The 25,906-nt window shown below is 43.2% G+C and overlaps 1 protein-coding gene across 1 annotated transcript in view; it reads right to left on the bottom strand.

Moving 5' to 3' along the window:
- Window positions 1-24,670, bottom strand: part of psmb7 (proteasome 20S subunit beta 7) — a 94,636-nt gene extending 69,966 nt beyond the window's left edge. Inside the window, exons 1-2 of the mRNA XM_077497431.1 lie at window positions 24,545-24,670; window positions 19,946-20,039 (exon numbers count right to left, since the gene is read on the bottom strand). Coding sequence (XP_077353557.1) covers window positions 19,946-20,039; window positions 24,545-24,627 — 177 coding nt within the window. The 5' untranslated portion in view covers window positions 24,628-24,670. The remainder of the gene's footprint in view (window positions 1-19,945; window positions 20,040-24,544) is intronic.
- Window positions 24,671-25,906: the final 1,236 nt, after the last annotated feature.

The raw sequence follows: 25,906 nt of genomic DNA, 5'->3' as shown, positions 1-25,906 counted from the left end.
TTATTTTGTCACGCCGATGATTTATTTATTTTTTTTATGCTACGCCGAGGGTATTTATTTATTTATTTATTTATTTTTTTAACGCCAAGCGGAACAAGCTCTTCTTTCGTGACCAAGATGACGTGGCTTTGCGATTCAAGCCGTGTTTGTGAGGGGGTTATTCTATCACGGTGAGTGTAAAACTTTGCCTACGTTGCCGTGAAACGCTAAGCTAACCCCCCGTGAACGGTCATCCCCCATAAACGGCCATCACGACGCCACAACGAACTGGTCGTGCACATTTGTGTTATTCATATACGCTTGTGAATGTCTATAAGCAATCGTGGTATTCACGGCAGGCCAAGAATTTTCGTTCCGAGTGTTCACGGCAAAATAACCCTCGCAGGAGATTTGCCGGTCGCAGCGAAATAAATAACTGCTGAATAATAGAAAGTGACTGTCACACAATTAAGCAGCTGCCAAGTGCCACACGAGGGAGCGAACTAAATGACAATATTACAAGTATTTCTGGAACATTATTGTTGCGTTTACCTTTGTCTATCCGTGACGCACTGAATCCATGTTATTGCTGCGGTATCCATGAACCGTGGCGTCGATTTGGCCGTCCCATTCACTCGGCAGTCATGCTGCTGTACTGATCCATGAGCGTTTAAAGGTCCGGGTGTATCTTTGCAGCTTTTACAGACTTTTTGAGGGTCGTTGTTCACCTCACCAACCAAGCTTGACAGTAATAACGTGCATGGTGGCTTGGTGACTCCGATTCATGTCGCGCTCTCTTCCTCTCCCAAATGTTTTAAAAGAGCCTGTACCTATGTCCTCTTATCCATTCGCTTTTCCTCCATTTTAAAATAGTGCAACCAATGAGGACAGAATCTTAACTAATAAATATTGTAAATACTGTACGAGTGTACATGTACGCTTGCAGTAAAAGAACTGTATGCGCAATTAGGCTAATGGCGGTGTGCAACACACCTCCAAATTCAAACAACCAATCAGACCAACCAAACAGAAGTCATTAAAAAAATAAATAAATATTACTCTGTCCGCCTTCTTCTCACTGAAGTTTGCAACACACTCTGGGCGGAGCGTCGACTTAAATTATTCCAGTCGACCGATTTTTAGTCGACCTAGTCGACTTGGTCGACTTTTTTTCCCAGCCCTAGTGTCTATACAGCGTCCTCATCATTCATCCCGCGGCCCATGAGGTGTTCCGATAATTTTTTGTAAATTATGAACTAATGGCCAACGAATTTGTGCAAAAATTCAAACAATTGGTGATTGATGAAGGCACAGTAAGTTTTTAATTGCAACAAGACGGGCCTTTTTTTGAAAAAGATGCCTCGCCACACCGGAAGTTTCCATGAAGTTTCAGAATTTGTTTAAAAGAATCGCCCAGAAAAAGTGTTCACCAGTTGGGCGTTTGCTCACTAAGATGTTTGACTTGGACATTTCCGAAGGATTGTTTTTTTTTTTGTGTATAAAAAAAAAAAAAAAAAACTTCTAAGAGAGGAGAGCATGAACCAAAGAGGGCAAAAAACGATGAGGACAGCAGTTAATGGTAAATGACCATCATTTTTATTCTTTACGCTATTCTTTGTTTTTTACATTATGCACAACTCTCATTTATTGTGCAATAATCTAATTGTAACATGTATTTGTTACATGTTTTGATGCATTTTTTTGCTTTATAAAACATGTATGTCTGAATTTTGGGAGGTTCGGAACGGATTAGGGCATTTACATGGAAAATGCGTCTCTACTTACAAAATTTTCTACTGAAGAACTTTCTACCAGAACCAATTAATTTCGTAAGTAGAGGTACTACTACTACTACTACTACTACTACTACTACGACGACTAATAATAATAATAATAATAATAATAATAACTCAACTTTATTTATAAAGCGCTTTAAGAACAGGTGTTGCTGTATACAAAGTGCTGAACATAAACATAATAATAATAATAATAATAAATAGATTTTAGTTATAACCCACTTTACATTTATAAAATAAATCTCAACGTGTGTAGCCAATATTTGCTGCATGTCATAACAAAAGTGCAGAAGTAAGAATAGGCAAGGTGTCAGAAGAGTAAGGTCCGGCACGGGAAGAGAGGAGGCAGAGACTAAAACTTGTGTTTGGTAATTTCACCATGTATTAAATTACAACGTGGACAACAACCCTAGTGGACAAGACAATTATACAACATATGTACAAGAGACAAAATGAATGGCCATTCAATGCAAGTAATAAATTTTCAATCATTTACCATGGGAATAAAAATAAAGAAAAAGGAAAAAGAAAGAAACAACTGTTTATCCAGGTGCGGATTGAACTATCTGATTGATAATTTCCAAAGTTCTGCAATATGAAGTTAATTTGTTGGCAATTGCACATTCGCAGTTCACTTGCGCAAAAACTTAGTCACAGTTCATGCAACCAGTAATATAAGTGATCCAATTGTCCAGCAACAGATGTGTATGAGTGAATGTGAGTAACAGAGAATGAATCCGGGGGGGTTGCAGATCAGAGTGCAAGTGATGGAAATGTGCAGGGTCGGCTACGAGAGCCTCCTACCAGCCCGAACAGAGCAGGTGGCTGGGGTTCCTGGCAGGAATCTCCATTTCCTTAGCTGCGTTCAATGTTCGTTGACTGTTCCTGGGCTTAGCTCACCATCAATTCAAGTCTGGCCAATTCGACCGCAACGGTGAAACAACGCAGTCCGGTGCTGGCAGTCGGCTCTCGATCCGCAACAAACATTTCCACACGCGTTCCCTGGCTCCTTCCGCACTGCTGACCATAAGCGGCTCTTATTGGTGGTACGTGCGGTCATATGACCGAGCACGGCCGTACATCAAAGATCATTTATAAAGAGCGTGTACACTCAACAGGTCGTCTTGGTACCCACGTTACACACTCCCCCCTTTAGACCATGCACCTCCGCGTTCATGTTACACAATGCGAACAGGAAAATCAGACTTTGCGTTCACTACAGGGGTGGCAGCAAATGCCTCGCCGTAGGCGTCAGCCAAACTATGGAAAAGTGTCTGAACAACCGAGATCAAAGGATTACCTAAACTAGAATAAGTGAGTCGGGTAGGCGGCCGTGACTGTCTTAAAGAGCGACGGACAATCTCAGGCTCAACCACCGGTGGAACAGGATTTTCAGAGTCATCAAGTACATCTAATTGGTTAGGGACACTCTCAGCCGACTTGATGGATGTCTCTGCTTGGCCACAGTCCCTGCTAGTCTCTGCTTCTTCATCCATCTTGTCCAGATCCCTGACTTCAGGTTGGGTTGCGACAGACCCATCCGCTGCAGGTAAGCGCTCTTCATTATTTTCCACAGATGGAGATTGCAATGTGACATCAACAGAGGATCCTCCAAGATCAGCTAAGTGGTCCTCCACAGGTTCAGCAAGTGTAGGCGCTGGCGCGTCCCTGAGTGTTGGCGAGGTCAAGAGACTTGTGGGGCTTAGAGGTGAAAGTAGTTCGTCAACTGTCTTTTTGATTTCAAAAGTCTCCGGAAAGGGGTTTGCAAATAAAGGCAGATCACAATCTTCCTCATCACTCAAGTCTTCAGTAATAGGAACAGCATTGTGTTGACTGCGAGTCACTGGTCTCCGAGGGGGTGTAACCTCAGAAGGTGTATGACAAGAATCAGAAGGTAGAAACCCGCAAGGGAGAAGAAGATCACGGTGAAGTGTCCGAGTTGGAGCATCTTCCTGTTCCTCTGGTCTCACGGTGTACACTGGGAGATCTCCAGCACGACTGAGAACAATATACGTGTCACGCTCCCACTTATCTTCTAGTTTGTGTTTTCCACGCAGCCTGACGTTGCGAACAAGAACACGATCACCAACTTCCAGACGAGATGGAATTATGCGTCGGTCAAATCGAATCTTGTTTCGCTCTGCTGATTTCTCTGCATTCCTGATGGCAAGTTGAAAACTTTGCTCAAGCCTGGACCGCAATTGCTCGACATATTGTGAATGTGACTTGGTCTGCCTCTCTCGAACTGGAAAACCAAAGGCAAGGTCAACTGGAAGACGGGGTAAACGACCAAACATTAGTTCGTACGGTGTAAATCCAGTCACATCACTCTTAGTACAGTTGCATGCGTGACAGAGGGGTTTCACGTGTTATTTCCATCGCATCTTCTGCTTGGGTTCCAAAGTTCCAAGCATACTTAAAAGAGTTCTGTTGAACCGCTCTACAGGGTTTCCCAGTGGGTGGTATGGAGTAGTCCTTGTCTTCACAATGCCGGTAATTTCACAGAGTTCTTTTATAAGCTTAGATTCGAAATCAGGTCCATGATCAGAACGAAGACGTTCAGGAATGTCATAGTAGACTATGAAGTTTTCCCATAAGCAACGTGCCACAGTCCGCGCTTTTTGATTTGGCGTGGGTAGAGCAAGAGCAAGAGCAAACTTCGTGAAGTGATCTGTAATGACAAGTATGCCTTTGGTGTTGCTTTGGTCCGGTTCTAGTGACAAAAAATCCATACAAATCAATTCAAGCGGCCGGGTGGTAATGATATTGACCAAAGGCGCAGCTTTCTCCGGCAGGGACTTCCTTCGGACACACCGATCACACGTTCTGATTTTGGTCTCAACGTCAGCTGACATGCGTGGCCAAAAGAATCTGGAGCTTGCGAGATCCAAAGTACGTTCCACCCCTAGATGTCGCATGTCGTTATGTAGACTTTTCAGAACCAAGGATCGCAGCTCTTCAGGAAGAACAAGTTGAAATATGGTTTGATCGCCATCCTGCCTCTTCCTGTACAAGAAACCATCCAACAATTTCAGGCGGTTTAACTCCCGAAGTAGAAGAGCAAGTTCAGGAAGCTCTTGTCTTACTGTGGGAGGGACTCGCTCGCCGGTTTCCAACTGGTGAATTACTGCTTGGCTGGATGGATCAGATCTTTGTTTCGTCATAAGTTCTTGAAGAGATAGGGATGGAACAACTGGCAATCCATGTTGACTTTCATAAATACAGCTTTCGGGAATAGCCTTGGCAGACAGAGTCATGGACTCGACTAAAGTGAAAGCATGGGAATCAGCAGAGAGAGTCAACGAGCAGGGTTTCACAAGATGGTTTTGGCAAATGGCTGCAACAACATCTGGCGCAACTCCACATGCAGGGTCACTGCTGTGATCACAAGTGAACTGGCTGACAAGATCCAAATCAGAAGAAGCATCAGAAGCAGATGTATGTGGACGGCGTGACAGCGCATCGGCATCAAGGTTTTGCTTTCCAGCCCTATACTGGAGTGTGAAAGTATATGTGGAAAGAGCAGCAAGCCAACGATGACTAGCAGCATCCAATTTGGCAGACGTAAGAATTTATGTGAGTGGGTTATTGTCCGTAACCACAACAAAATTGGATCCATAGAGATAGTCGTGGAACTTCTCTGTAATACTCCACTTCAATGCCAAAAATTCCAGTTTATGTGCTGCATACCGTGACTCACTGATGGAAAGCCCACGACTGGCATACGCGATAACTCTCAGGTGTCCGTCTTGCTGTTGATACAGCGCTGCACCAAGTCCTGTGGTTAGTGATGTCACAAATGGAACTGGAGTCCTCAACTGATCAGCCTTTTGGCGAAGCAAATGGCCCAAAAGACTCGATACATTCACGGGCTTCATCCCGCCATCACTACCTGTGGCGCTCGCATCTGTATGTAAGATGTAGGGTTTCTTTGGATCAGCAAAACCCAGGACAGGTGCAGTGGTCAGCTGGTCGATCAAGGTCTCAAAGGCATGCTGGCATTTTGGAGACCATCTCTCTCCAAAGGGTAGATGCTTTGGGTCCTGATGCTTGGTATGTTTTTTTTTCTTTCCTGACTTGCGAGTGGGTATGTAACCCCTAGTCAAGTCATTCAGCGGCTTGGCTATAGTGGCATATCCCCGGATGAATCCTAAGAATGATTTCAATTCTCGCAGGGTTCGTGGAATTGGCCAGGTCTTTAAAGCAGAAATCTTCTCTGGGTCAGTCTCTACTCCCTTTTCTGATACCACATGAGCCAGGTAACGTACCGATGTTTGGAAAAACATACATTTCTCCAGGGACAGTTTGAGACCAAACTCCTTCAGACGGGTGAGTACTCGCAGCAAGCGATCCTCATGCTCTTCCAATGTCCTGGAAAAGATAATCAGGTCGTCCAAGAACACAAGTACTTCTTTAAGATGAAGGTCTCCCATACCCTGCTCCATGAGGTGTTAGAACGTCGAAGGAGCATTGGTGACACCCTGTGGCATGCGATTGAACTCCCAGAACCCTAATGGTGTTACAAATGCAGTGTTTTCTTTGTCAACTTCACTCATTTCAATCTGGTAATAACCAGACTTGAGATCTAATACACTGAACCACCTGGAACCAGTCAGTGCAGAAAACGACTCTTCGAGATTGGGAAGGGCATAGGCATCCTTTATGGTCTGGAGGTTCAGCTTTCGATAGTCAATGCATAGACGAACATCGTCGTTCTTTTTACGGACTACCACGATGTGTGAAGCAAATGGAGAGACTGATTCCCTGATAACTCCAGTTTTCAGGAGATCTCACAGGTGTTGTCGAACTGCCTCAATATCCTGTGGATGGATTGGCCGTGGACGGTGTTAAAATGGGGTTTCGTCATGCAACTTGATGTTATGTTTGACCTTATTGGTTCTGCCAAAGTCTAGATCGTGATGGGAGAAAACTTCCGATACTCCATTCAGCTTGTTCACAATCCGTTCTTTCCATTCTTGTGGGATGGATGAATCGCCAAAATTAAATTGTAGATCACGGGGAGGGGGTAGTGTGGAGTCAGACTTCACACTGGCATCATGTGAGAGGATTTGAGGCGTTAGCACAAGATTGGCAATCGGGCTCAAGGGTGGAGTACACACATCGTGTTCTGATTCATTTTTTATAATAACTGGTACTTTGTGAAAGGCATGCGGTGAAACTGTAATCAGACAATTTACAACACAAAGTTCACCTGCCAATAGAGATGCTGGATGTTCAATGAGCGCACAGGAGCGTGCAAGTGGGATGCTGGTACTGATTGAGCATTCAATTACAACAGTCTGACCCCCAGGAATGACAATTGGAGCTTTGCCTGAGAGTCTCACAACTCCATTGGTGCCCAGCTGCACTTGTTGGTGACTTAATTGGAGCAGTTTCAAAACAGCTCGGTACCCATGTGCTAAGGGCTGAAAGCTACCGTGGTTGCTCTCAATATACTGGTCGTACAAAGGTTCTAGAGTGTTCATTCCAATCAAAACCTGTGATTGAAGCTCTGGAGGTGAATCTGGAATCACGAACGCCAATGTAGCCACTTCCATTTCAACACCCACAAAGTCACTGGGGAACGTGACTGACATCTTAATATACCCCAAGTAGGGAACAGCTTGACCGGCTGCGCCTTCAACTTGGAGGAGATCACAAAGGGGTTTCAGTGGTTGAGAGGAAAAATGCTTGTTATAAAATGAAACAGGAACGGTGGTGACTTGTGACCCAGTGTCAAGTAGACAGGAACAAGTTTGGCCAGTGATGGTAACTTCACTTGTACACTTGGATCCTATTAATCCTTTTGGTAATCGAGTGTTTCGAGGTGGTGACGAAGTCAACTCTGTACAGGTAACTGATGGAGAGTTCTTGGGACATTGCTGGTCCGAAGCAGTTCCAGTGCGCCCCGTAACAGGAACTGGGCTCAGTTTAAAGACTGGCTTGATGGGGGATTGGATTTGTGCCATTTCTGCAGTTTGTCAGCATGCTGTTTCTTCTTGAAAGTCACCAAAGCAGAGTTCGGGGGATTGTCACACGCTGGTTTAATGCGTCCGTCTTCTCCGCATCGATAACAAAAACCTGGCTTCGGTCCTGCTGGTGCGGGTCTTAAGGATCGTGATGCAGATTTTGGTTTGGCACCGGAACCAGGAGGGGTAGGTTTTGCCGATAATGACTGCCTCTGAGCGGATTGGGCTGCAGTCAAAGCTGCCAACTGTCTCTGTATGTCCGCTAACTGTTCCGTTAACTTTTCCAGTGTTACGGCTTTATGGTCTTCAGCCCCAGCATAAGCATATTGAGCATGAGTCAGGACCTTTGTTTTGGATGGACCGAGATGCTGCTTCATTCGAACGGTCTTTGCTGCTTCCCTATCCTCCTCAGTACGCAACAGCAGTAATAATTCAGCAAAAGATGGCGGATTATGCTTTCGTTGCTTGAGTTGAAGTTCGGAGATCAAGGTATTGTCCCAACATCCTCTGCAAAACTGGTTAAGCAGGTGTTTGTTGGTTTCAGTGTGTGGGACTCCTCCTCCCTTAATGGCTAGACTGAGGGCAACTTGCAACCGCTGGAGATATGAAGATGACTTTTCTCCTGCATCTTGGAAAGTATCCATGAATTTTGCAGAGAGCTCATCGCCATCTGGCATGGTACTGTATGCTGAATCCAAAATTTGAAGATAGACTGCTGGGCGTGTTTCTGGTTTCAAATGCTTGACCATGTCTGCAGCTGGAGGCAAGAGACTTTCAAAAAAATTTCTTGACCGTTGTAAGTCGGAGAAAGATGGATCATTTAACATCAGATCAACAGTAGAACGCCATGTCTCATAATCTGATTCATTCTGGGGGCGGGGCAACCTCCCAGAAAAAGCACTGAGTCGCTGGCTGGAAAGATGAACCATTGCACTGTCCTCATTTTTAACTATATGCTCCACCACATAACGCTGGACTTCTTGTGGATTAAGATCAGAAGCGGCATTATGTGGGACAAAGAATCTTGGTGTATGTGAAGTCTTATGTTCCGACTGGTCTGATTCTTGACTCGAGTTCTCAGCATTAGAAGTGGAGACAGCCAGCGAATTTAAGGTGACATCAGATGGTGGCAGTGGGTTAGACTGGGCAAGTGAGCCAGAATCTTGTGGGGTTGGCCTTAATTGTGTAACAGAGTGGCCAAGCAGAGACATCACATCATTAAGGACTTCTGTAAAATCCTTTCCTGTACGCTTAGCCAAGTCTTTTAATTCTCATAAATAAGCATCAGTTTTTAGCTTCTCAATTTGAGTAGCACACACTGTTGACAGTTCTTTTTTTTTTTTTTTTTTTTGAAGAGCTCAGAATTGTTCATTCGGTAGTCTTACCGATTCAACGTCTCGTCATCATTGCTCTTTTTTTTTTTTTTTTTTTTTTTTTTGTGTGTATGTGTGCGTGCGTTTGCGTGCGTTTGCGTGCGTGCAAATACGTATAAATTTATACTCATTCATTCACCTAAAACCTTATAAATATCCCATTACCCTTCGCCTTAACCAGGTACTTCAGAATCTTGCCAGAGTCGTGAGATTTAAATGGTCAGGAGACCAGAGAAAAGGTCAGAAAAAAAAAGAAATAAAGAGAAAAGAAAGGTAAATCAAAGTGACATCCAGCACCGACCAAACACTTCCTGCCTTCCCCATGATTACAAAATCAAAGTCTTACGCCAACCCCGGAAGCCTCTAAATTCCAGCAAATTTAGCGAGATCTCAAGAGCCCAGAGGAAAAACTAAAGAGAGGAAGGAGGGAAGGATCGATAAGGCAGAGTGAGATCAATAGAAGCCAGTACATCCAATCCATCAAAGTGAAGTCCAGCACCAACAAGACCCCTCCTGCGTGGTTACAAAACCGGAGTCTTATGCCAACCCCAGAAACCTCATACTTCTAATAAATTAAGATCTCAAGTTACCAGAGGAAAAACTAAAGAGAGGAAGGAGGGAAGGATAGATAAAGCAAAGTGAGAACCACAGACACCAGCACCAAGGGGCTGTGGGAGGGAGAGGGTACTTCTGTTGAGTTTCAGTAGATGCTGGTGCGACGGATCTGGCATGCATAAGGACCACCACCAAAGAAAGAAGCCGTCAACCGCGGTCCAGCAAAGCGAGCACCCCCCCTACCCTAAAAAAATTTCCCCTACTCCGACACACCCGTATCCCCCCCAAAAAAATGAATATGTATATGTGTGGTGCATTAAAAAAGGGAATGGAGGGACAAAGTGGTGGGGCAGGGACACAAATGGGGGGGACCACAGCGCTGCCAGGCACTGCAGTCCATCCCCTCTGATGGCTCCCCGCCCCAACTCACCCCTCCCCTTGGACGTGAGGTGCATTAAAATTGGAGGGGAGTTGAAGGGTGAAGACGGTGTTTCCACCCTTCCCCACCCCACCAAGAAATGTGTTGTGTGCCCTATGTGTATATTTACAAAGTGTATAGTGCAAGCTAGTGAAGTGAGTAAGAGGAGCGACCAGCGGGGCCTCACCCAACCCGGCGGGTGTAGGTGGCACGCCCGCCCCCCAGCACCCCCACCCCCACCCGCCCCCCACCTCATCCACCCGGCACCACAATGGGCGGACAGCCAGCGCAGCAGGGCTACCGGACAGCCCACCGGCCACCGGAGCCCGCCCGGGGCGCCAGGAGTTATACCGGAGTGGGCAGGCCCCAAACCCTCGCCCGGCCCCCGGAGCCCGACGCCCGGGCCAAGCCCCAGGCCCAGGGAGAGGGAGGGGGAGGGGCCGCAGGGCAGACAGGGAAGGGGGGGGGGGGGGGGGGAAGCGGGGAGAAGACGACAAGAAGGCGAAAGGGCGGCTGCAGGGCAGGAGGCGGGGGGGGAGAGGAGGAGGGAGGGCGACAAGGGAAAAGGGACCGGGAGGCAGAGGAGGATGGGCGGGAGGAGGCGAGGAGGGAGAGGCGACGGGGGGGAGGGGAGAGGGAACCACGGGGCACACCGGAGGCCCACCCACCCCGAACCGCGCCGCCGGGCACGGAGCAGCGGACCGCGCCGGGACGGCACCGCCCCGGGCACCAGGGGAAGCACCCCAACACCGCACCCCACATGGGGCCCAGGGAGCGGCCAAGACGCAACCGCCACCTAGCAGACAACGGGGGGGTTGGGGCAGAACCACCCCCGCCCGACCACAGGGGACGGCGTCAAGAAAATTGACTAATTAGCATGCAGTAACACCAAGTGTTGATGCTTAGTGCCCACTAGAAATAGATCTTAAGGAGTTATTGAGTATAGTGTCGTATAGTGTGGTATGCTCGAGCCCACTAGCAGCAACTAGGTTCCTGACTATATAAAAATAAAAACAATCAGATACAAAATACCAAATACAGGAGCAGCGAAAACAGAAGTTGTAACGATGTGGTGGCTCTCGTTAACAGGCAGAATCTAGGCAGGATTAAGTTGCCAAATTGAGATTAAAATATTCTATGTACATAGACCATATTTGTTTAAATCTTGATACTTGATTTTTATTTAAGGCAGAGATTTTTTCCATTGAGATATAATTTATTAGTAAGTTTAACCAGTGGTCGATATTTAGAGATTGTTTATTTTTCCAATTGACAAGGATTATTTTTTTAGCAATAGTAAGGGCTATAAATATAGATTGAGATTGTTTACATGGTAGCTCAGTTATTGTTAAGTCACCTAGTAAACACAATCTTGGAGATAAAGGAAGCCTACAGTTTTATATATCAGCGAGCTTTCCCAAGATTTTAGTCCAGAAATGCAGCACTGGAGTACATGACCATAAAGCATGAAGATAAGTATCGGCAGTGTTTTGTGAGCACTGGAGACAAATGTCGGAGTCAGAGAGTCCCATTTTTTTCATCATATATTGTGTAATATATGTTCTATGAAGTATCTTATATTGGATAAGTTGCAAATTTGTCTGTTTGGTCATTTTAAATACATTTTCACAGATTTGGGTCCAAAAGTCTGGTTCCGGAACTATAGACAAGTCTTTTTCCCATTTTAAAGTCGGTAAATACGTTTTATTTGTGTATAAAAATAACGTATATATTTTTGATATTTTCTTTATTGTTGTTGGAGAAAGCTTTATAATATCTTTAGCTAAGACAGGCAGTTGGAGCGTATCCTGAAGTGTTGGGATTTGTTTCTTAACCATATTTTTAACTTGCAGATAATGTAAGAAATTTCCCTTTTTTATTTCATATTTCTGGACCAAGTTTGTATACGATATAAACTTATTATCTGAGAAAAGATGATGAAGGTGTGTAATTCCTTTCTGCTCCCATAGGCTTAAATGGAACGACTGATTATTAAGTTGAAAGTCGGGGTTATGCCAAATGGGAGAGAGCCCACAGGGCGCCAATTGGGAGTTTGTAATTTCTAATGCCTTCCACCAGGCAGTCAGGGTGGCGGCTATCATTGGGTTTTTAAAACAATTATGTCGTCTTATTGATTTTGTAATAAAGAGTAAATCTGACAGTCTAAGATTATTACAATCCTTCTGCTCCAATTCCAACCAACAGTTAGTATCTCTGTTGGGTTGTGTCCATAGCACAAGATATTGTAGTTGATTAGCTAAATAATAGTACATAAAGTTTGGTGCCTCTAAACCTCCTTTAGATTTACTTTCCTGAAGAGTAGATAGACTAATTTTGGCTTTTTTTTTATTCCAATAGAATTTTATGATAGCAGAGTCCAGCGATTGGAACCAGTTAGACGTAGGTTTAAATGGAATCATTGAAAATAAATAATTAATCTTTGGTAAAACTTTCAGTTTTATAGTAGATATCCGTCCTATTAAAGAGATCGGAAGATTATTCCAGCGCTCCAGGTCACTACGGATACTATCCAATAATGGTGAAAAATTTAAAGAAGTTAATTCAGTTAACTTAGGTGAAATTTTAACACCTAAGTATTTTAAATTACCTGTAGGAAAGGAGTAGTGTGGATCCTGACTTGTAGGATTCCATGAATTTTCTGTAATAGGTAATAATGTTGATTTTGTCCAGTTAATAGAGTAATCTGATAAGTGAGAGAATTTAGTTATTAATTTAAATGCTTCCCCTAGCGAGATAGCAGGTTCTTCTAAATAGAGTAATATATCATTGGCATATAGATTAATTTTATGTTCTATTGTCCCGGAGTGGATTCCTTGGATCCGTCTATCCTGACGTATAGCTAATGCAAGCGGCTCAATAAATATAGCAAATAATAAAGGAGAAATTGGGCACCCTTGTCTTGTTCCCCTTTGTAAAGTAAAACTCTGTGATGTAATCCCATTAGTAGTAACTGTAGCTTTAGGAGAATCATATAATATTGAGACCCATTGAATGAATGACTCCCCGAAGCCGAATTTATTTAAGACAGCAAAGAGGAAGGACCAGTTAACTTTATCGAATGCTTTTTCTGCGTCCAGCGAAATAACAACTGCCTTTTTATCATACCGCTGTGACATACTAATCAAGTTAAAGAGTCTCCTAATATTATTAGTAGAATGACGACCTTTAATAAAACCTGTTTGATCACTATGAATAATTGTCGAGATTACCGTCTCTAACCGAGATGCCAAGGCCTTAGCGATAATTTTAATATCGGTATTAATTAGTGATATCGGTCGGTAACTTGACGGGAGGGTAGGGTCTTTTTCTGGCTTTAATAAAAGTTTAATTGCTGCTATATTCATATCTTGACGTATATCACCTTTACTTTTAATTTCAGTTACTACTCTTAGAAATAATGGAGCAAACATTAACCAGAAATGTTTAAAAAATATAGCCGGAAAGCCGTCTGGACCAGGTGCTCTGCCATTAGGCATACTGTCTAAAGCACGATACAACTCATCTATAGTAAGCGGGGTATCGAGAATATCTTTATGTTCAATAGATAACTGAGGTATATTTAAGCTGTTTAGGAATTCCTCAATATATTCAGGGTTAGGTCTATTAATTTCTGTGTATAGATTTCGATAATAGTTATAAAAAATATGGTTAATTTCTTCTGGTGATTGTGTGCATTCACCATTTATGTCTTTAATAGCCGTTATAAGAGATTTTTCCCGATTCCGTTGAAGTTGATTTGCCAGGAATTTACCTGATTTATTATTATGTTCAAAATTATTATATCTCAACTGTTGTATTATAAACTCTGTCTTTTTAGATAACATGTTATCTAACTGTATTTTTATATTCTGTAGTTCTATCCATATTTGATTATTTGGGTTTAATACATATTCATCCGTTAGTTGTTTAATTTTATCTTCCAGGTATTTTTCTAATTTTTGATCCTGTTTCTTTTTATAAGTTGAATATGATATAATTTTCCCTCTAATTACCGCTTTCCCTGCTTCCCAGAGAAGAGATGGAGATATATTTGGAGAGTCATTTATTTCCAAAAAATCTGCCCACTCCCTTCTAATAATTTTATCAAACTCTACGTCTTTCAGTAATGAGATGTTAAAACGCCATATCGGGGGAGGTTTAAAGGTAGAGTCAATTTGTAGAGTGAGGGAGACTGGTGCATGATCACTTATAATTATAGAATGTATTTTTATAGCAGTTTTATCAACAATAGAATTATTTGTAAGGAAAAAATCAATTCTTAGGAAAGATCGGTGCACAGCAGAGAAGAAAGTAAATTCCTTCTTAGTTGGGTTTTGAAGTCTCCAGCCATCGCTGAGGCCAAAATCCTCCATATATTCATCTATTACTTTAGCGGATCGTAATCGCCTTGTATATATCGTATTATTAGAACGATCTATTAACGGGTTCAAGACCGTGTTAAAATCACCTCCAATAATAATAGTAGAATTTGTTGCTAAATCGAGTAACCGAGAGAAAAATTCATGGAAAAAATCAGGGTCATCATTATTTGCATTATACACTGTTGACAGTTCTAAAACGTCATAAGTTAGTTTACCATCATCACTCACAAATGTGTATGGCAAAGTGTCACGAGGTGCAACTATGGCAGCACCAGATTTATACTCAACAACCCATTTACGGTTAAACACAGACTCTGGCTCATCAATAACTTGAATTTTTAAAATTGAGCCATATTTTGTCAAAAATCCTATGACTTCTTCATCCGTTTCTGTCTTAGTAAGTCCTTCAATCAAAACTGCATTGGGTATTTTTATGCCATGTTTCTCAAACACATCCATTTTAATGCTGTATATTTTTCTGTCCGCAACAGTTCTGCCAACTCTCTCCTGGCTAGCTCACCAAATTATGTAGCCAATATTTGCTGCATATCATAACAAAAGTACAGAAGTAAGAATAGGCTAGGTGTCAGAAGAGTAAGGTCCGGCTCGGGAAGAGAGGAGGCAGAGACTAAAACTTGCGTTTGGTAATTTCACCATGTATTAAATTACAACGTGGACAACAACCCTAGTGGACAAGACAATTATACAACATATGTACAAGAGACAAAATGAATGGCCATTCAATGCAAGTAATAAATTTTCAATCATTTACCATGGGAATAAAAATAAAGAAAAAGGAAAAAGAAAGAAAGAACTGTTTATCCAGGTGCGGATTAAACTATCTGATTGATAATTTCCAAAGTTCTGCAATATGAAGTTCATTTGTTGGCAATTGCACATTCGCAGTTCACTTGCGCAAAAACGTAATCACAGCTCATGCAACCAGCAATATAGTGATCCAATTGTCCAGCAACAGATGTGTATGAGTGAATGTGAGAAACTGAGAGAATGAATCCGGGGGGGTTGCAGATCAGAGTGCAAGTGATGGAAATGTGCAGGGTCGGCTACGAGAGCCTCCTACCAGCCCGAACAGAGCAGGTGGCTGGGGTTCCTGGCAGGAATCTCCATTTCCTTAGCTGCGTTCAATGTTCGTTGACTGTTCCTGGGCTTAGCTCACCATCAATTCAAGTCTGGCCAATTCGACTTTTCAAACAACCGCAACGGTGAAACAACGCAGTCCGGTGCTGGCAGTCGGCTATCGATCCGCAACAAACATTTCCACACGCGTTCTCTGGCTCCTTCCGCACTGCTGACCATAAGCGGCTCTTATTGGTGGTACGTGCGGTCACATGACCGAGGGCTGCAGTACATCAAAGATAATTTATAAAGAGCGTGTATACTCAACAGGTCGTCTTGGTACCCACGTTACACCTGCACAGTACAGGCAACAATAAAAGCAATGGAAGCACTCAGTAAATAAAACGGTCAATTACAAATCAGAGTTAAAAAAAAAAAAAAAAAACAACCAGGAAAAACTTTTTTAAACCGGTGCAGCTAAGGCACTTATAAGTGAAGAAAAACCTCACAGTACACCAACAAACAAAAATAAAAAGTTTGCATACTAAAATAATTATCTTAACTCTGTTTAGTCACAAATATACTTGTGAAATCTGGGCTTATATAGTTGAACACAAAGCTGCATATTTGCAGGTAACCATGACTTAGTCAATTGTATGAATGGCAACAGAGGGACACACACAGGTTGGTTTTACCTTCAGTTATTTGTTATGCCTGCCACTATATGCCACTCTCATAAATTCAATAATTTAAATGATAATACAATTACAGTTACTGCATACCGAACTGAACCGAAAACCATCAGCACAAGACCGAAAACCGAACTGAACCGTGGTTCTATTTCGTCCCTCCCGACCGCCAGGTGGCGGTGCTGTAACCAGCACGGAATTCCCCTTGTCGCAACAGCGTCATCGAGTAAGAATTACAAAAATGCTCGTACGTGGTTCCGGCTGACGTCGCACCGTATATAAAAGGGAACGTCGCCAGAACACATCCTCTTTAACCTTTCTCGCACAGCGTTATACGCACCGTGCCGTCGCGAGTAGCCTGTGATCTAGTGGATCGGGGCTGCGAGTGTGTCTCGCCCCCCTTGGCTGCGACGGTTCAGTGCATTTTTTCTTTCGCGATGGTTACGGATAGACTGGATCTCTCCTGCCATCATCACGAGAGCCACTTTTGCCACCCCTCGGCTGTGACAGCTTCAGGCTGGTGCGTGTGAGTTCGATTGTCATCTGTAACGAAAGCCATTTGGATTGTTTTGGTATGACTTGCTGGTGCGGGTACGGCTAATACTATCCTTTCCTAGCTTGTTTTGTGTTCCGTTGGAGTGTGTGATTTCAGGCTGACACAACTCTTGCCAGAAGCACCAGCTGCTTTGATGTTGCTAGATAGCTAGGGTGCTGTTACACGCCGACTGTTTGTGACGCCACATAGAGCTGCTCACTGTGTGTGCGCCCTCTCATCGCGAGGCCGATCCGCCATTTCGGTGCAGCTTCGGCACATCGATCGCGTATGTGACACTTCCATCGCCTGTGGTCGCTCCCTCCTCACGGACTCTGCCGCCGTTGTTGCGCGGAGCTCCGTTTGATTCCTTTGGTGATGGGGCGGCTCGCCTCCTATCCCAGACGAAGATAGCAGCATTTCGGCGCGCACACTCATTGACTGCGCGGCGATTGCAAGTTGCTATGGAAGATGCCACCAGCTGTAAGAACTGTGGAGGCTCCTTCCTGCCGGAAGAAGGCCGCATGGACTGCTGCCTCTCCTGTCGCTCAAGGGCTTGACGCAGCAGCGGCCCGCCCCCCTGGGGCCACTACGTCGACTGATGTACTGCCGCAGCAGACCTCGGTAACCGAGCTGGGGAGGCCGGCGTCGGGAAGGGAGTTTACCCCCCCAGCAGGGCCCGGCCTAAACGCAGGTCGGTTTCTGCGCATACCCCTGCAGATAAGAAAAGCAGGTCTGAGTCGCAGTTGGCCGCTCAAATGAGGCGCTTGGAGGGAGGCTGAGGACGAAGGTGATGTGGGAGACTCTGTGTCCGAAGCCCCGACGTCTCCTCAGTCAGTTTTCAGCTGGCGTGGACGTGGCGCGGAAGGTTATGCTCAGCGCCTTCAAACGTCTCGGGTTGGACACGTCGGTGTTTTCTCAGCCTCCTGCCGAATGTGGCCTCTCTCCGATGGACCACTCAGAGGCCTTTTGGGTCCCTGAATCTCGTCTGTTCTTGACTGATCTTCAGGCCTGCTGGCTTAACCCAAGTGTTTTCCCTCGGCTTCCTGCGGATGGACGTGTGCTGACTAATATGCGGTTCCCTGCTCCTATCGGGCTGGGACATATGCCTAAGGTGGAGTATTCTGTTGCTTCACTGATCGTCTCTGCGGAGGAAGCCTTGAGAGAGGATGCCAGGTGCCCTGACAGTCAGTGGCGCCTGACGGATGAATTGGCTGGATCTTCTGTCCCAGCAAGGGGGGCAGATTTGGCATCCCGATCCTCGTCGGCTCAGGCTGTGTGTCTGTCCGCTGGAGGGCGTGACTCAGGGTTGACGGCGTGCTCGGCGTCTGTCAGGCACACGATCCTGAATGCCAGAGCCCCTTCCACTCGTTTGTTGTATGCTAACAGGTGGAAGTTGTTTACTGAGTGGTGTGCCAACAGCGGATTGGACCCCGTGACGTGCCCTATTCCGGCTGTTTTGGAGTTCCTTCAATCTGTGTTTGACAAGGGGCGCTCCCCTTCTACTATCAAAGTCTATGTGGCGGCAATTTCGGCTCGCCATGTTACGCTTGATGGCAAATCAGTGGGTTGCCATGGTCTCGTGTCTTCCTTCCTTAAGGGAGCCCTTCGCCTTTGTTCGCGGACCCCGCCTCGGGTCCCCGCCTGGGACCTTCGCTTGGTTCTCGACACACTGTGCAAACCCCCCTTTGAGCCGCTGGCCGAGGTGGAGTTGCAGTGGTTGTCTCGTAAGACGGCGTTTCTACTTGCGATCGCTTCCGCTAAGCGGGTGGGGGAGCTCCACGCTCTTTCTGTTTGTCCAGAATGCCTGCGTTGGCACCCCAACGACGCAGGGGTCACATTGTGGCCAAATGCGGCTTTTGTGCCCAAGGTTTTGTCGGGCTCCCAGGCCAATCGCCCTATTCGCCTTGCGCGTTTTCCTCCGACCTCAACGGACGGAGAGGCCGCTCCAGGCCTCTGCTTTTCCTGTGAGGGCACTCCGTTCTTATTTGGAGGCTACGACTCGCTGCCGTACATCCACCCAGCAGTTTGTGTCTTACGGCGGCCCAACAAAAGGGGCCGCTATTTCCAAACAACGCCTCTCTCAATGGATCGGAGATGTGATTCGACATTCGTATAGAGTCGCTGGTCGCTCCCTTCCGATGGCGGTTCGCAGCCACTCCACCAGGGGTGTGTCTACGTCGTGGGCTGCCCTGAGAGGCGTGCCCTTGGAGGACATCTGTGCGGCTGCCTCGTGGTCGTCGCCCTGCACGTTCTCAAGGTTCTACAGCTTGGATGTCACCTCTCCTCATCCACTGGACGTGGTTCGTGGTCCTGCGGAGGCCCCGTTGTGAGGTACATTTTGCAGGGTCTTCATGACATCACTGGTATTCGGCGTTCCGTGCTGGTTACAGCACCGCCACCTGGCGGTCGGGAGGGACGAAATAGAACGAAAGTTACGAATGTAACTACGGTTCTATGAGTCCCGAACGACCGCCAGCATTGCTTGTCACTCAGAACCCTCGTGTTGGTCTGCGCGAGAAAGGTTCTAGAGGATGTGTTCTGGCGACGTTCCCTTTTATATACGGTGCGACGTCAGCCGGAACCACGTACGAGCATTTTTGTAATTCTTACTCGATGACGCTGTCGCGACAAGGGGAATTCCGTGCTGGTTACAGCACCGCCACCTGGCGGTCGTTCGGGACTCATAGAACCGTAGTTAGATTCGTAACTTTCGATTTAGTGAACCGTCCCAGGCCTAATATATATGTGTATGTGCGTGTGTGTGTGTATTAGGGCTGCACGATATTGGAAAAACATGCGATATGCGATATACTTGCTGAACATAGCGATATCGATATTATTGCGATATTTAACATGTACCTAAAGAAATTTCATTTTTATTACCTAATGAAATAAATCATTTTTCATGTGGCAAAATAAGCAACCTTAATGTAATCTTAGTTCATTAATTGTAATTATGTCTTGATAATTTTCAACTATTGAATGGCGATGCACATTTTAGTTAGCATCTGACTGGTCAAATTCATATAAAAAGCATAAAATTCCATATAAAACTTATTGCATGCCTTTGCGATATGCATATTGCAAGGACCAATATCTCGATATCGATATTTTTTCGATATATTGTGCAGCCCTAGTGTGTATAATTGTTTTTAGTAATTTTGCCACTCACCTTGAACACAACACCGCAGATAGTAGTTCCAGTTTTACGAGCAGAGGGCAAATTACAGCCCACTTCATTTGCTTTTTCTTCCAGGAAGCCATTTCTGAAAAACAAATATTTATATATTTGATTCTCAAAACCATGTCAACTTGCAGGGCTCTACACTAACTTTTCCACTACTAGCACTGGTGCGACTAACATTTTTAGTTGGTCTCACAGCACAGGATTTGGTCGCACCATTTTTTGTGGAGGTGTAGCATGACTTTACGCATACGTAACTCGATATATTTGCAAAATATTTGATTGGAACACCCCAGCCAGCTTGCTGGACTATTTTCCTCTCGTCCAACGCCGAACCAGAACGCGTGTCACAGAACGCTGTCAGGGGTAAGTCAGTGCTGATCGCACACACGGGAGGTGAGGATCAAATTGAGATTCATGTTAAAAAATCCGAACGATCCCTTTAAGCACACAGTGTTGTTTGTTCACTTCTAATAAAAAGAGTATGTTGAAGCACAGGGGATTTTTTTTAAATTTATTTTCTATTTTTACTGTGGTATCGAAATGGCATTGAGAATCGTGGAATTTCAATGGTATCGGCATCGACTACTAAATTTCTGGTATAGTGATATCCCTATTTATAAGGAACACATTTGTTAAAAAAAAAAAAGTCAGGTTGATTTCCATTTGTGCAGTTATAGCACCCTCTAGTGGCTAGTTTATTAGGGTTAATTTTCATTAGGGATGTTTTGGCCTTCTATGTTTAAAATCCATGCTAATTGTCAGATAAAGGGGAACGTAATTTGCTTGTGAAGCGATCAATATGTGCTTGCATTACCAAGTAAGTGCCTCAATATTGTTATTAGAGATTGTAGGTGGTTTATATGCATTGCTGTTATATACAAAAGCACAATATCGTTGTTTTTTTTAGTATGAGCTGTTTTTACAATATTGTGATCTTTAAATATCGCCAACACCCCCGCAATATCGTGATAATTGTCGTATCGTGACGATCATATCGCAATATCGTATCGTGATGTTTGGATATCGTTCCATCCCTATTGCCCACATGCGCACCTACGAGAATTTGTAAACTACGCGGAGCAAACACTGTTGTAAACAGTGTTTTGTACTTTACAATTCTGTGTGTTATTTACTTTGCGAACTAATTCCAAACTGTTTTTGTCGATAGGTTATTGAGGAAAAAACATTTTCAATTTCTATTGTGGTGTTAAGTAGGGATGCACGATAATATCTGTGGCCGATAATTATCAGCAATTATCGACCAATTGGACGTCAAACAGATAAACCAGATAATAAAGAAATCCAGCAATAATTATAGACATGCCCCTTTGGTCCATCTGTTGTGGTTGTGGCTCATATAAATAAAATTCAGCTTCATGGTGCTTTGCATACATTGCAACTTTGTGCAAAGTTTATATAATGTTTCAATGTGTTTGACTTATAGTAGGACTCGAAAGCATATTTGTATAAGTTAATTTTGCAATCAATTATCGGCTTACTTATCGATTATCAACATCGGCACCTCTAAATTATTGGTATATCGGTATCGGTTGAAAATCGTATCATGCATCCCTAGTATTAAGCCCTGTTCATTCACCGTTGGCACTGTTTACTGCCTCCTGTAGTCTGGGAGAATATTGACCACAGCTGCGATGTGTACCCGACCAACCAATCACAGCACGCACAGTGCACCGTGCGTCACACTCCGGCCTCCCTGCTTGTTTGTATAGCGGGAAGCCATGGCGGAAAGCCAAAGTGATACCGATTTGGTTCCGAAAAGAAAGTCCACCTCCATAGTGTGGAATTGGTTTGGCTTTTCCCCAAAGGACAAGGCAAGACAGAAGTAAATTGCAAAGATTGTGGAGATTCTGTTCGGGCGTCAGATGACGACAAAATGTACCTGTTTAATAATCACATGCATTTACCAAGGGCAATCCATATGAAAAAACAAGCAAGCCGTGGAAAGAAGTAACTGAGACTGTTCATTACCATTTAGGTTTACATTCATTGCACTATATGATCAAAATAAACGCACTATTTCATTTAAAACCTGTTCAGAAAGCTTAGTTGGCTTAAGATGTCTGTTTTTTTTTTCTTTTAGGGTTTTATATACATTTTAAATATGTTTTAAATTTTACAAAAATTTTCAGAAATGTGAAGATGAGTCTAAAAATATGAAAAAAAAAAAAGAAAAAGAATCGTGATAAAATCGAGATCGTGAATTTATTTTTAAAAAATCGTGATGGCATTTTTACCATATCGCCCACCCCTACTGTATACTAACTTAAGGCAATTTATTTGCGCAAATAAATATTAACGCTTCAAAGAACAAATCAATGTTAAGTCAAGCACCAAAAAAAATAAAAAAGATGATTAAAAATATCACTCACCATTTAGCTACACTACATTTTCAACACTTATTACTACACTGAGAAATGAAACGACATGAGGTGGATAAATGAATAACCACAAGCATACAGTACAGTGTTGTGTTTATTCTATGATAAATAAAGTTGGCGTTTCTGCACATTACTGGACGTAATAATCTGGAGATGAAGCTTCACTGTTAACTTTTCCGAGGGTTTTGGTTAGGGGTGTGCTCAAAAAATCGATACGCCAATATATCGTTGCGGGCCTCATTACAATACGCGTATCGATACGCAGGTGTCAGAATCGATATTGCTCATTAACTTTAAATAGGCAGTTAACGGTTTGCCTTTGCAGCTTGCATTGTACCTAAAAAAAAAAAAAAACTGCAGCGTCTTTGAAGTTAATTGCCTTCAATTAATGCAAAAATAGCTCACCAGTGATTGGACACTGTGTCTTGCCAAGAAAAATTAAAGCAGAGGAAGAATATCAACATTTATTTACTTAGAAATTTAACATGGAACGTGTCTTAATGTACCAAATTTTGTATATTTTGTTTAAAAAATGAAATAGAATTTGTTAAAAAAAATGCTGTTTTTATTTTCCCAAATATTTCAAATAAGCACATTTTAGAGCTGTAATTTGAATAGTTTGATATTTTTGCTCAAATTGGCCCATGCCTATTCAAAAAGTTTCCCGGTGTGTCTGTGAAAGCTACTCCTTGCTCTGCAGTGCGTGCACATTTAGACCAGGTATGCCGCTTGGTGGTAAACCAGAAGAGCTGCTAACAAAAATATTTTTGTTAGTCAGCATAACAAACATATCCTTTAGGTATACATATGACTGTTATTAGAAAATGCAAAAAAATTAATGTAATATATAGGGATACTTCTCGCCTTGAAGATCAAGTATTGGGATACATATGTATCGCGATACGTATCGTATCGTGACCCCTGTATCGTGATACGTATCAAATCGTGAGGTAGGCGGCAATACCCAGCCCTAGTTTTGGTTTGGGTCGCTGTGATAAGAACATTTCCAATAACATTTTGTGCAACTCTGCTATTAGGCCTCACCGCTGATGTGAAGAGCATCGATTTGGGTTAATAAGACGTTAGCTTTGCCTAACGTGGCCAAGTGCCCTCGCCGTCTTTCAGGCTCTCTATCAAAAACTGAGCTGCGAGCGAGCGGTCGGGCCGAGGAGGCCGCCCCAGCCCACCTTTTTGTCGGATAAATGTTTGGCGAGCTTCCCTTGTTCTGCTCTGGAGGTGCCCTGTCTTGAAAAAGTGGTTTCTGAACACGTAGCGTCCGCAAGCTTGCCTGCTCATGAATGAATTGCGGCACATTACGTCACCGCAGCTACACAAATCTGATTCCAGAAGATAGCGGCTTCTGTAATCATATTACATCCATAACACTGCAACGTTAATTGATTCCATAACAAAATATGGACAATCGGTAACTGTCGGCAACTCTGTAATAACTTTCCTCATTGAAGCACTTCCTTCTCATATATCAATATTGGTACGGTACCGTTTTTATTAATATTAATACATATCTATGTATCGATATTTTGGACACGCCCCTACTAGTAGAATCTACTTAGTAGATTCTATCCATTATCCATCTACTACTAGTAGATGGATAATGAAACCAGACCAGACACCTGACACTTTGGGAGGACCAACCATCAGATTAGTTACCCAATGCCCGGTCCATTTTCCGAGCAGTGGCCATTCGCCAAGCCATTCTCCCAAGTCGATAAATGTCAATCAGCGTGTGTCGGGGGCCTCTGCGCGCACTCTCTTGACTAATCGCAAACTGTAAAAGCTGGATGTTGGTCGAACAACAACCCCAACCCCGGCCAAAGCAAGTGGGCTAGCAAGTGGGCTAGCAAGTGGGCTAGCAAGTGGGCTAGCAAGTGGGCTAGCAAGTGGGCTGATAGATACGCCGATTAAAAAAAAAAAAAAAAACTTCCTATTTTTCACAACTCAAAGATGGCAATTATGTGCAATGGTGTCGAATACTCGTAACAACGAAAATCCTACATTGTTGAATAACATATTAACATGTGCGCTTAACGTATATGAAAAGGGCTGAGTCATCCCATCGAAAACTAGACCATTACAATACGGATACGGACATTAAAAGGAATAACTGTTTTCATACTCTTGAATATTGAATATGACATGTTGATTCTCAACCAACCGCACTTACCTTTTGCAGTTCTCAAACGTGAAACCACCAAGGGTTGACAAACTAGACGTCATCATCGTCGCCTCCGCCATCATCATCATCATCTCTTCTTCTTTTTTCTTCTTCTTCTTCTTCTTCTTCTTCTTCTTCTTCTTCTTCTTCTTCTTCTTCTTCAGCGTTTTCAACCAGCGTTTAGTTGCATTATCGCCACCTACCGGACCAATCGTATAAAGGCAGTAAGTAAAAAGCATCCATTTTCCGAACCGCTTAATTTAAATTTAAAACGAAAACGCTACTTATATCTTACTCATTAATATTGTTTCATTTAAATACCTAATGACTTCATTCTGAATTTCGTTTTTGCTGCAGTCCCAAGATTCTCATTTCTGAATGCAATGCCTTGGCTCTTTTTTTTTTTTCTTCTTTTTTTTTCCCAATTGAAATTAATTGAAAATAATTAACATACAAAATAGACATTCTTATCAACTATGTCATCTAAATTAATTTGATGATTAGACAAAACACAACCACAAATAAAACAATATGCCGGGAGAATAAAGTTTACAACAAAAAAAAATAAAAATACTGAAATTTTTACATAATTTGCAGGTCTTTTTTTCTCAGAAAACTTGATGGAATCGATGTCCTGCTTGACTTTTGAAAGCAACTGAAAGCAAAAAAAAACAAAAAAAAAAAACAAGTTTTCCTATGTATGAATTTACACCGTTGGATGTAAAGTGTAGCCAAAGAAGAGACCAAATAGTACATCCTTCCAAAACAGTTAAAAAATCTCTCAATCTATTCAACAATAAACTTACAAATATCAAGCTTTGGACAAAGGGGAAGAGCCAAAAATAAACGAGTCACTGTTTCGACATCCGCAGAACAGAAAGGGCATTTCTCATCAAACTCATTCTTGAATCTATTAACAATTAGGGATGTCACAATAAGGGCAATATCGTTATATCGTGATATTAAAACTACCACAATATCGCCGTCGTCATGTTCACAATATTTAAAAGGAACACATCTGTTAAAAAAAAAAGTCAGGTTGATTTCCATTTGTGCAGTTCTAGCACCCTCTAGTGGCTATTTTATTAGTGCAATTTAATTTTCATTAGGAATGTTTTGACCTTCTATGTTTAAAATCTATACTAATTGTCAGATGAAGGGGAACCTAATTTGCTTGTGACACGATCAATGTGTGCTTGCTTTACCAGGTAAGTGCCTCAATATTGTTATTCGAAATTGTAGGTGGTTTATATGCATTTCTGTTATGTACAAAAGCACAATATTGTGCTTTTTTTTTTTTTTAGTTTGAGCTCTCTTTTTACAATATTGTGATCTTTTTTAAATATAGGCAACGCCCCCACAATATCGTGA

This window comes from Festucalex cinctus, chromosome 15 (genome assembly GCF_051991245.1).
Source record: "Festucalex cinctus isolate MCC-2025b chromosome 15, RoL_Fcin_1.0, whole genome shotgun sequence".
Classification (NCBI taxonomy): Eukaryota; Metazoa; Chordata; class Actinopteri; order Syngnathiformes; family Syngnathidae; genus Festucalex; species Festucalex cinctus.
The sequence above is the reverse complement of the archived record's forward strand: the minus strand, read 5'-3'. Positions and strand labels throughout refer to the sequence as shown.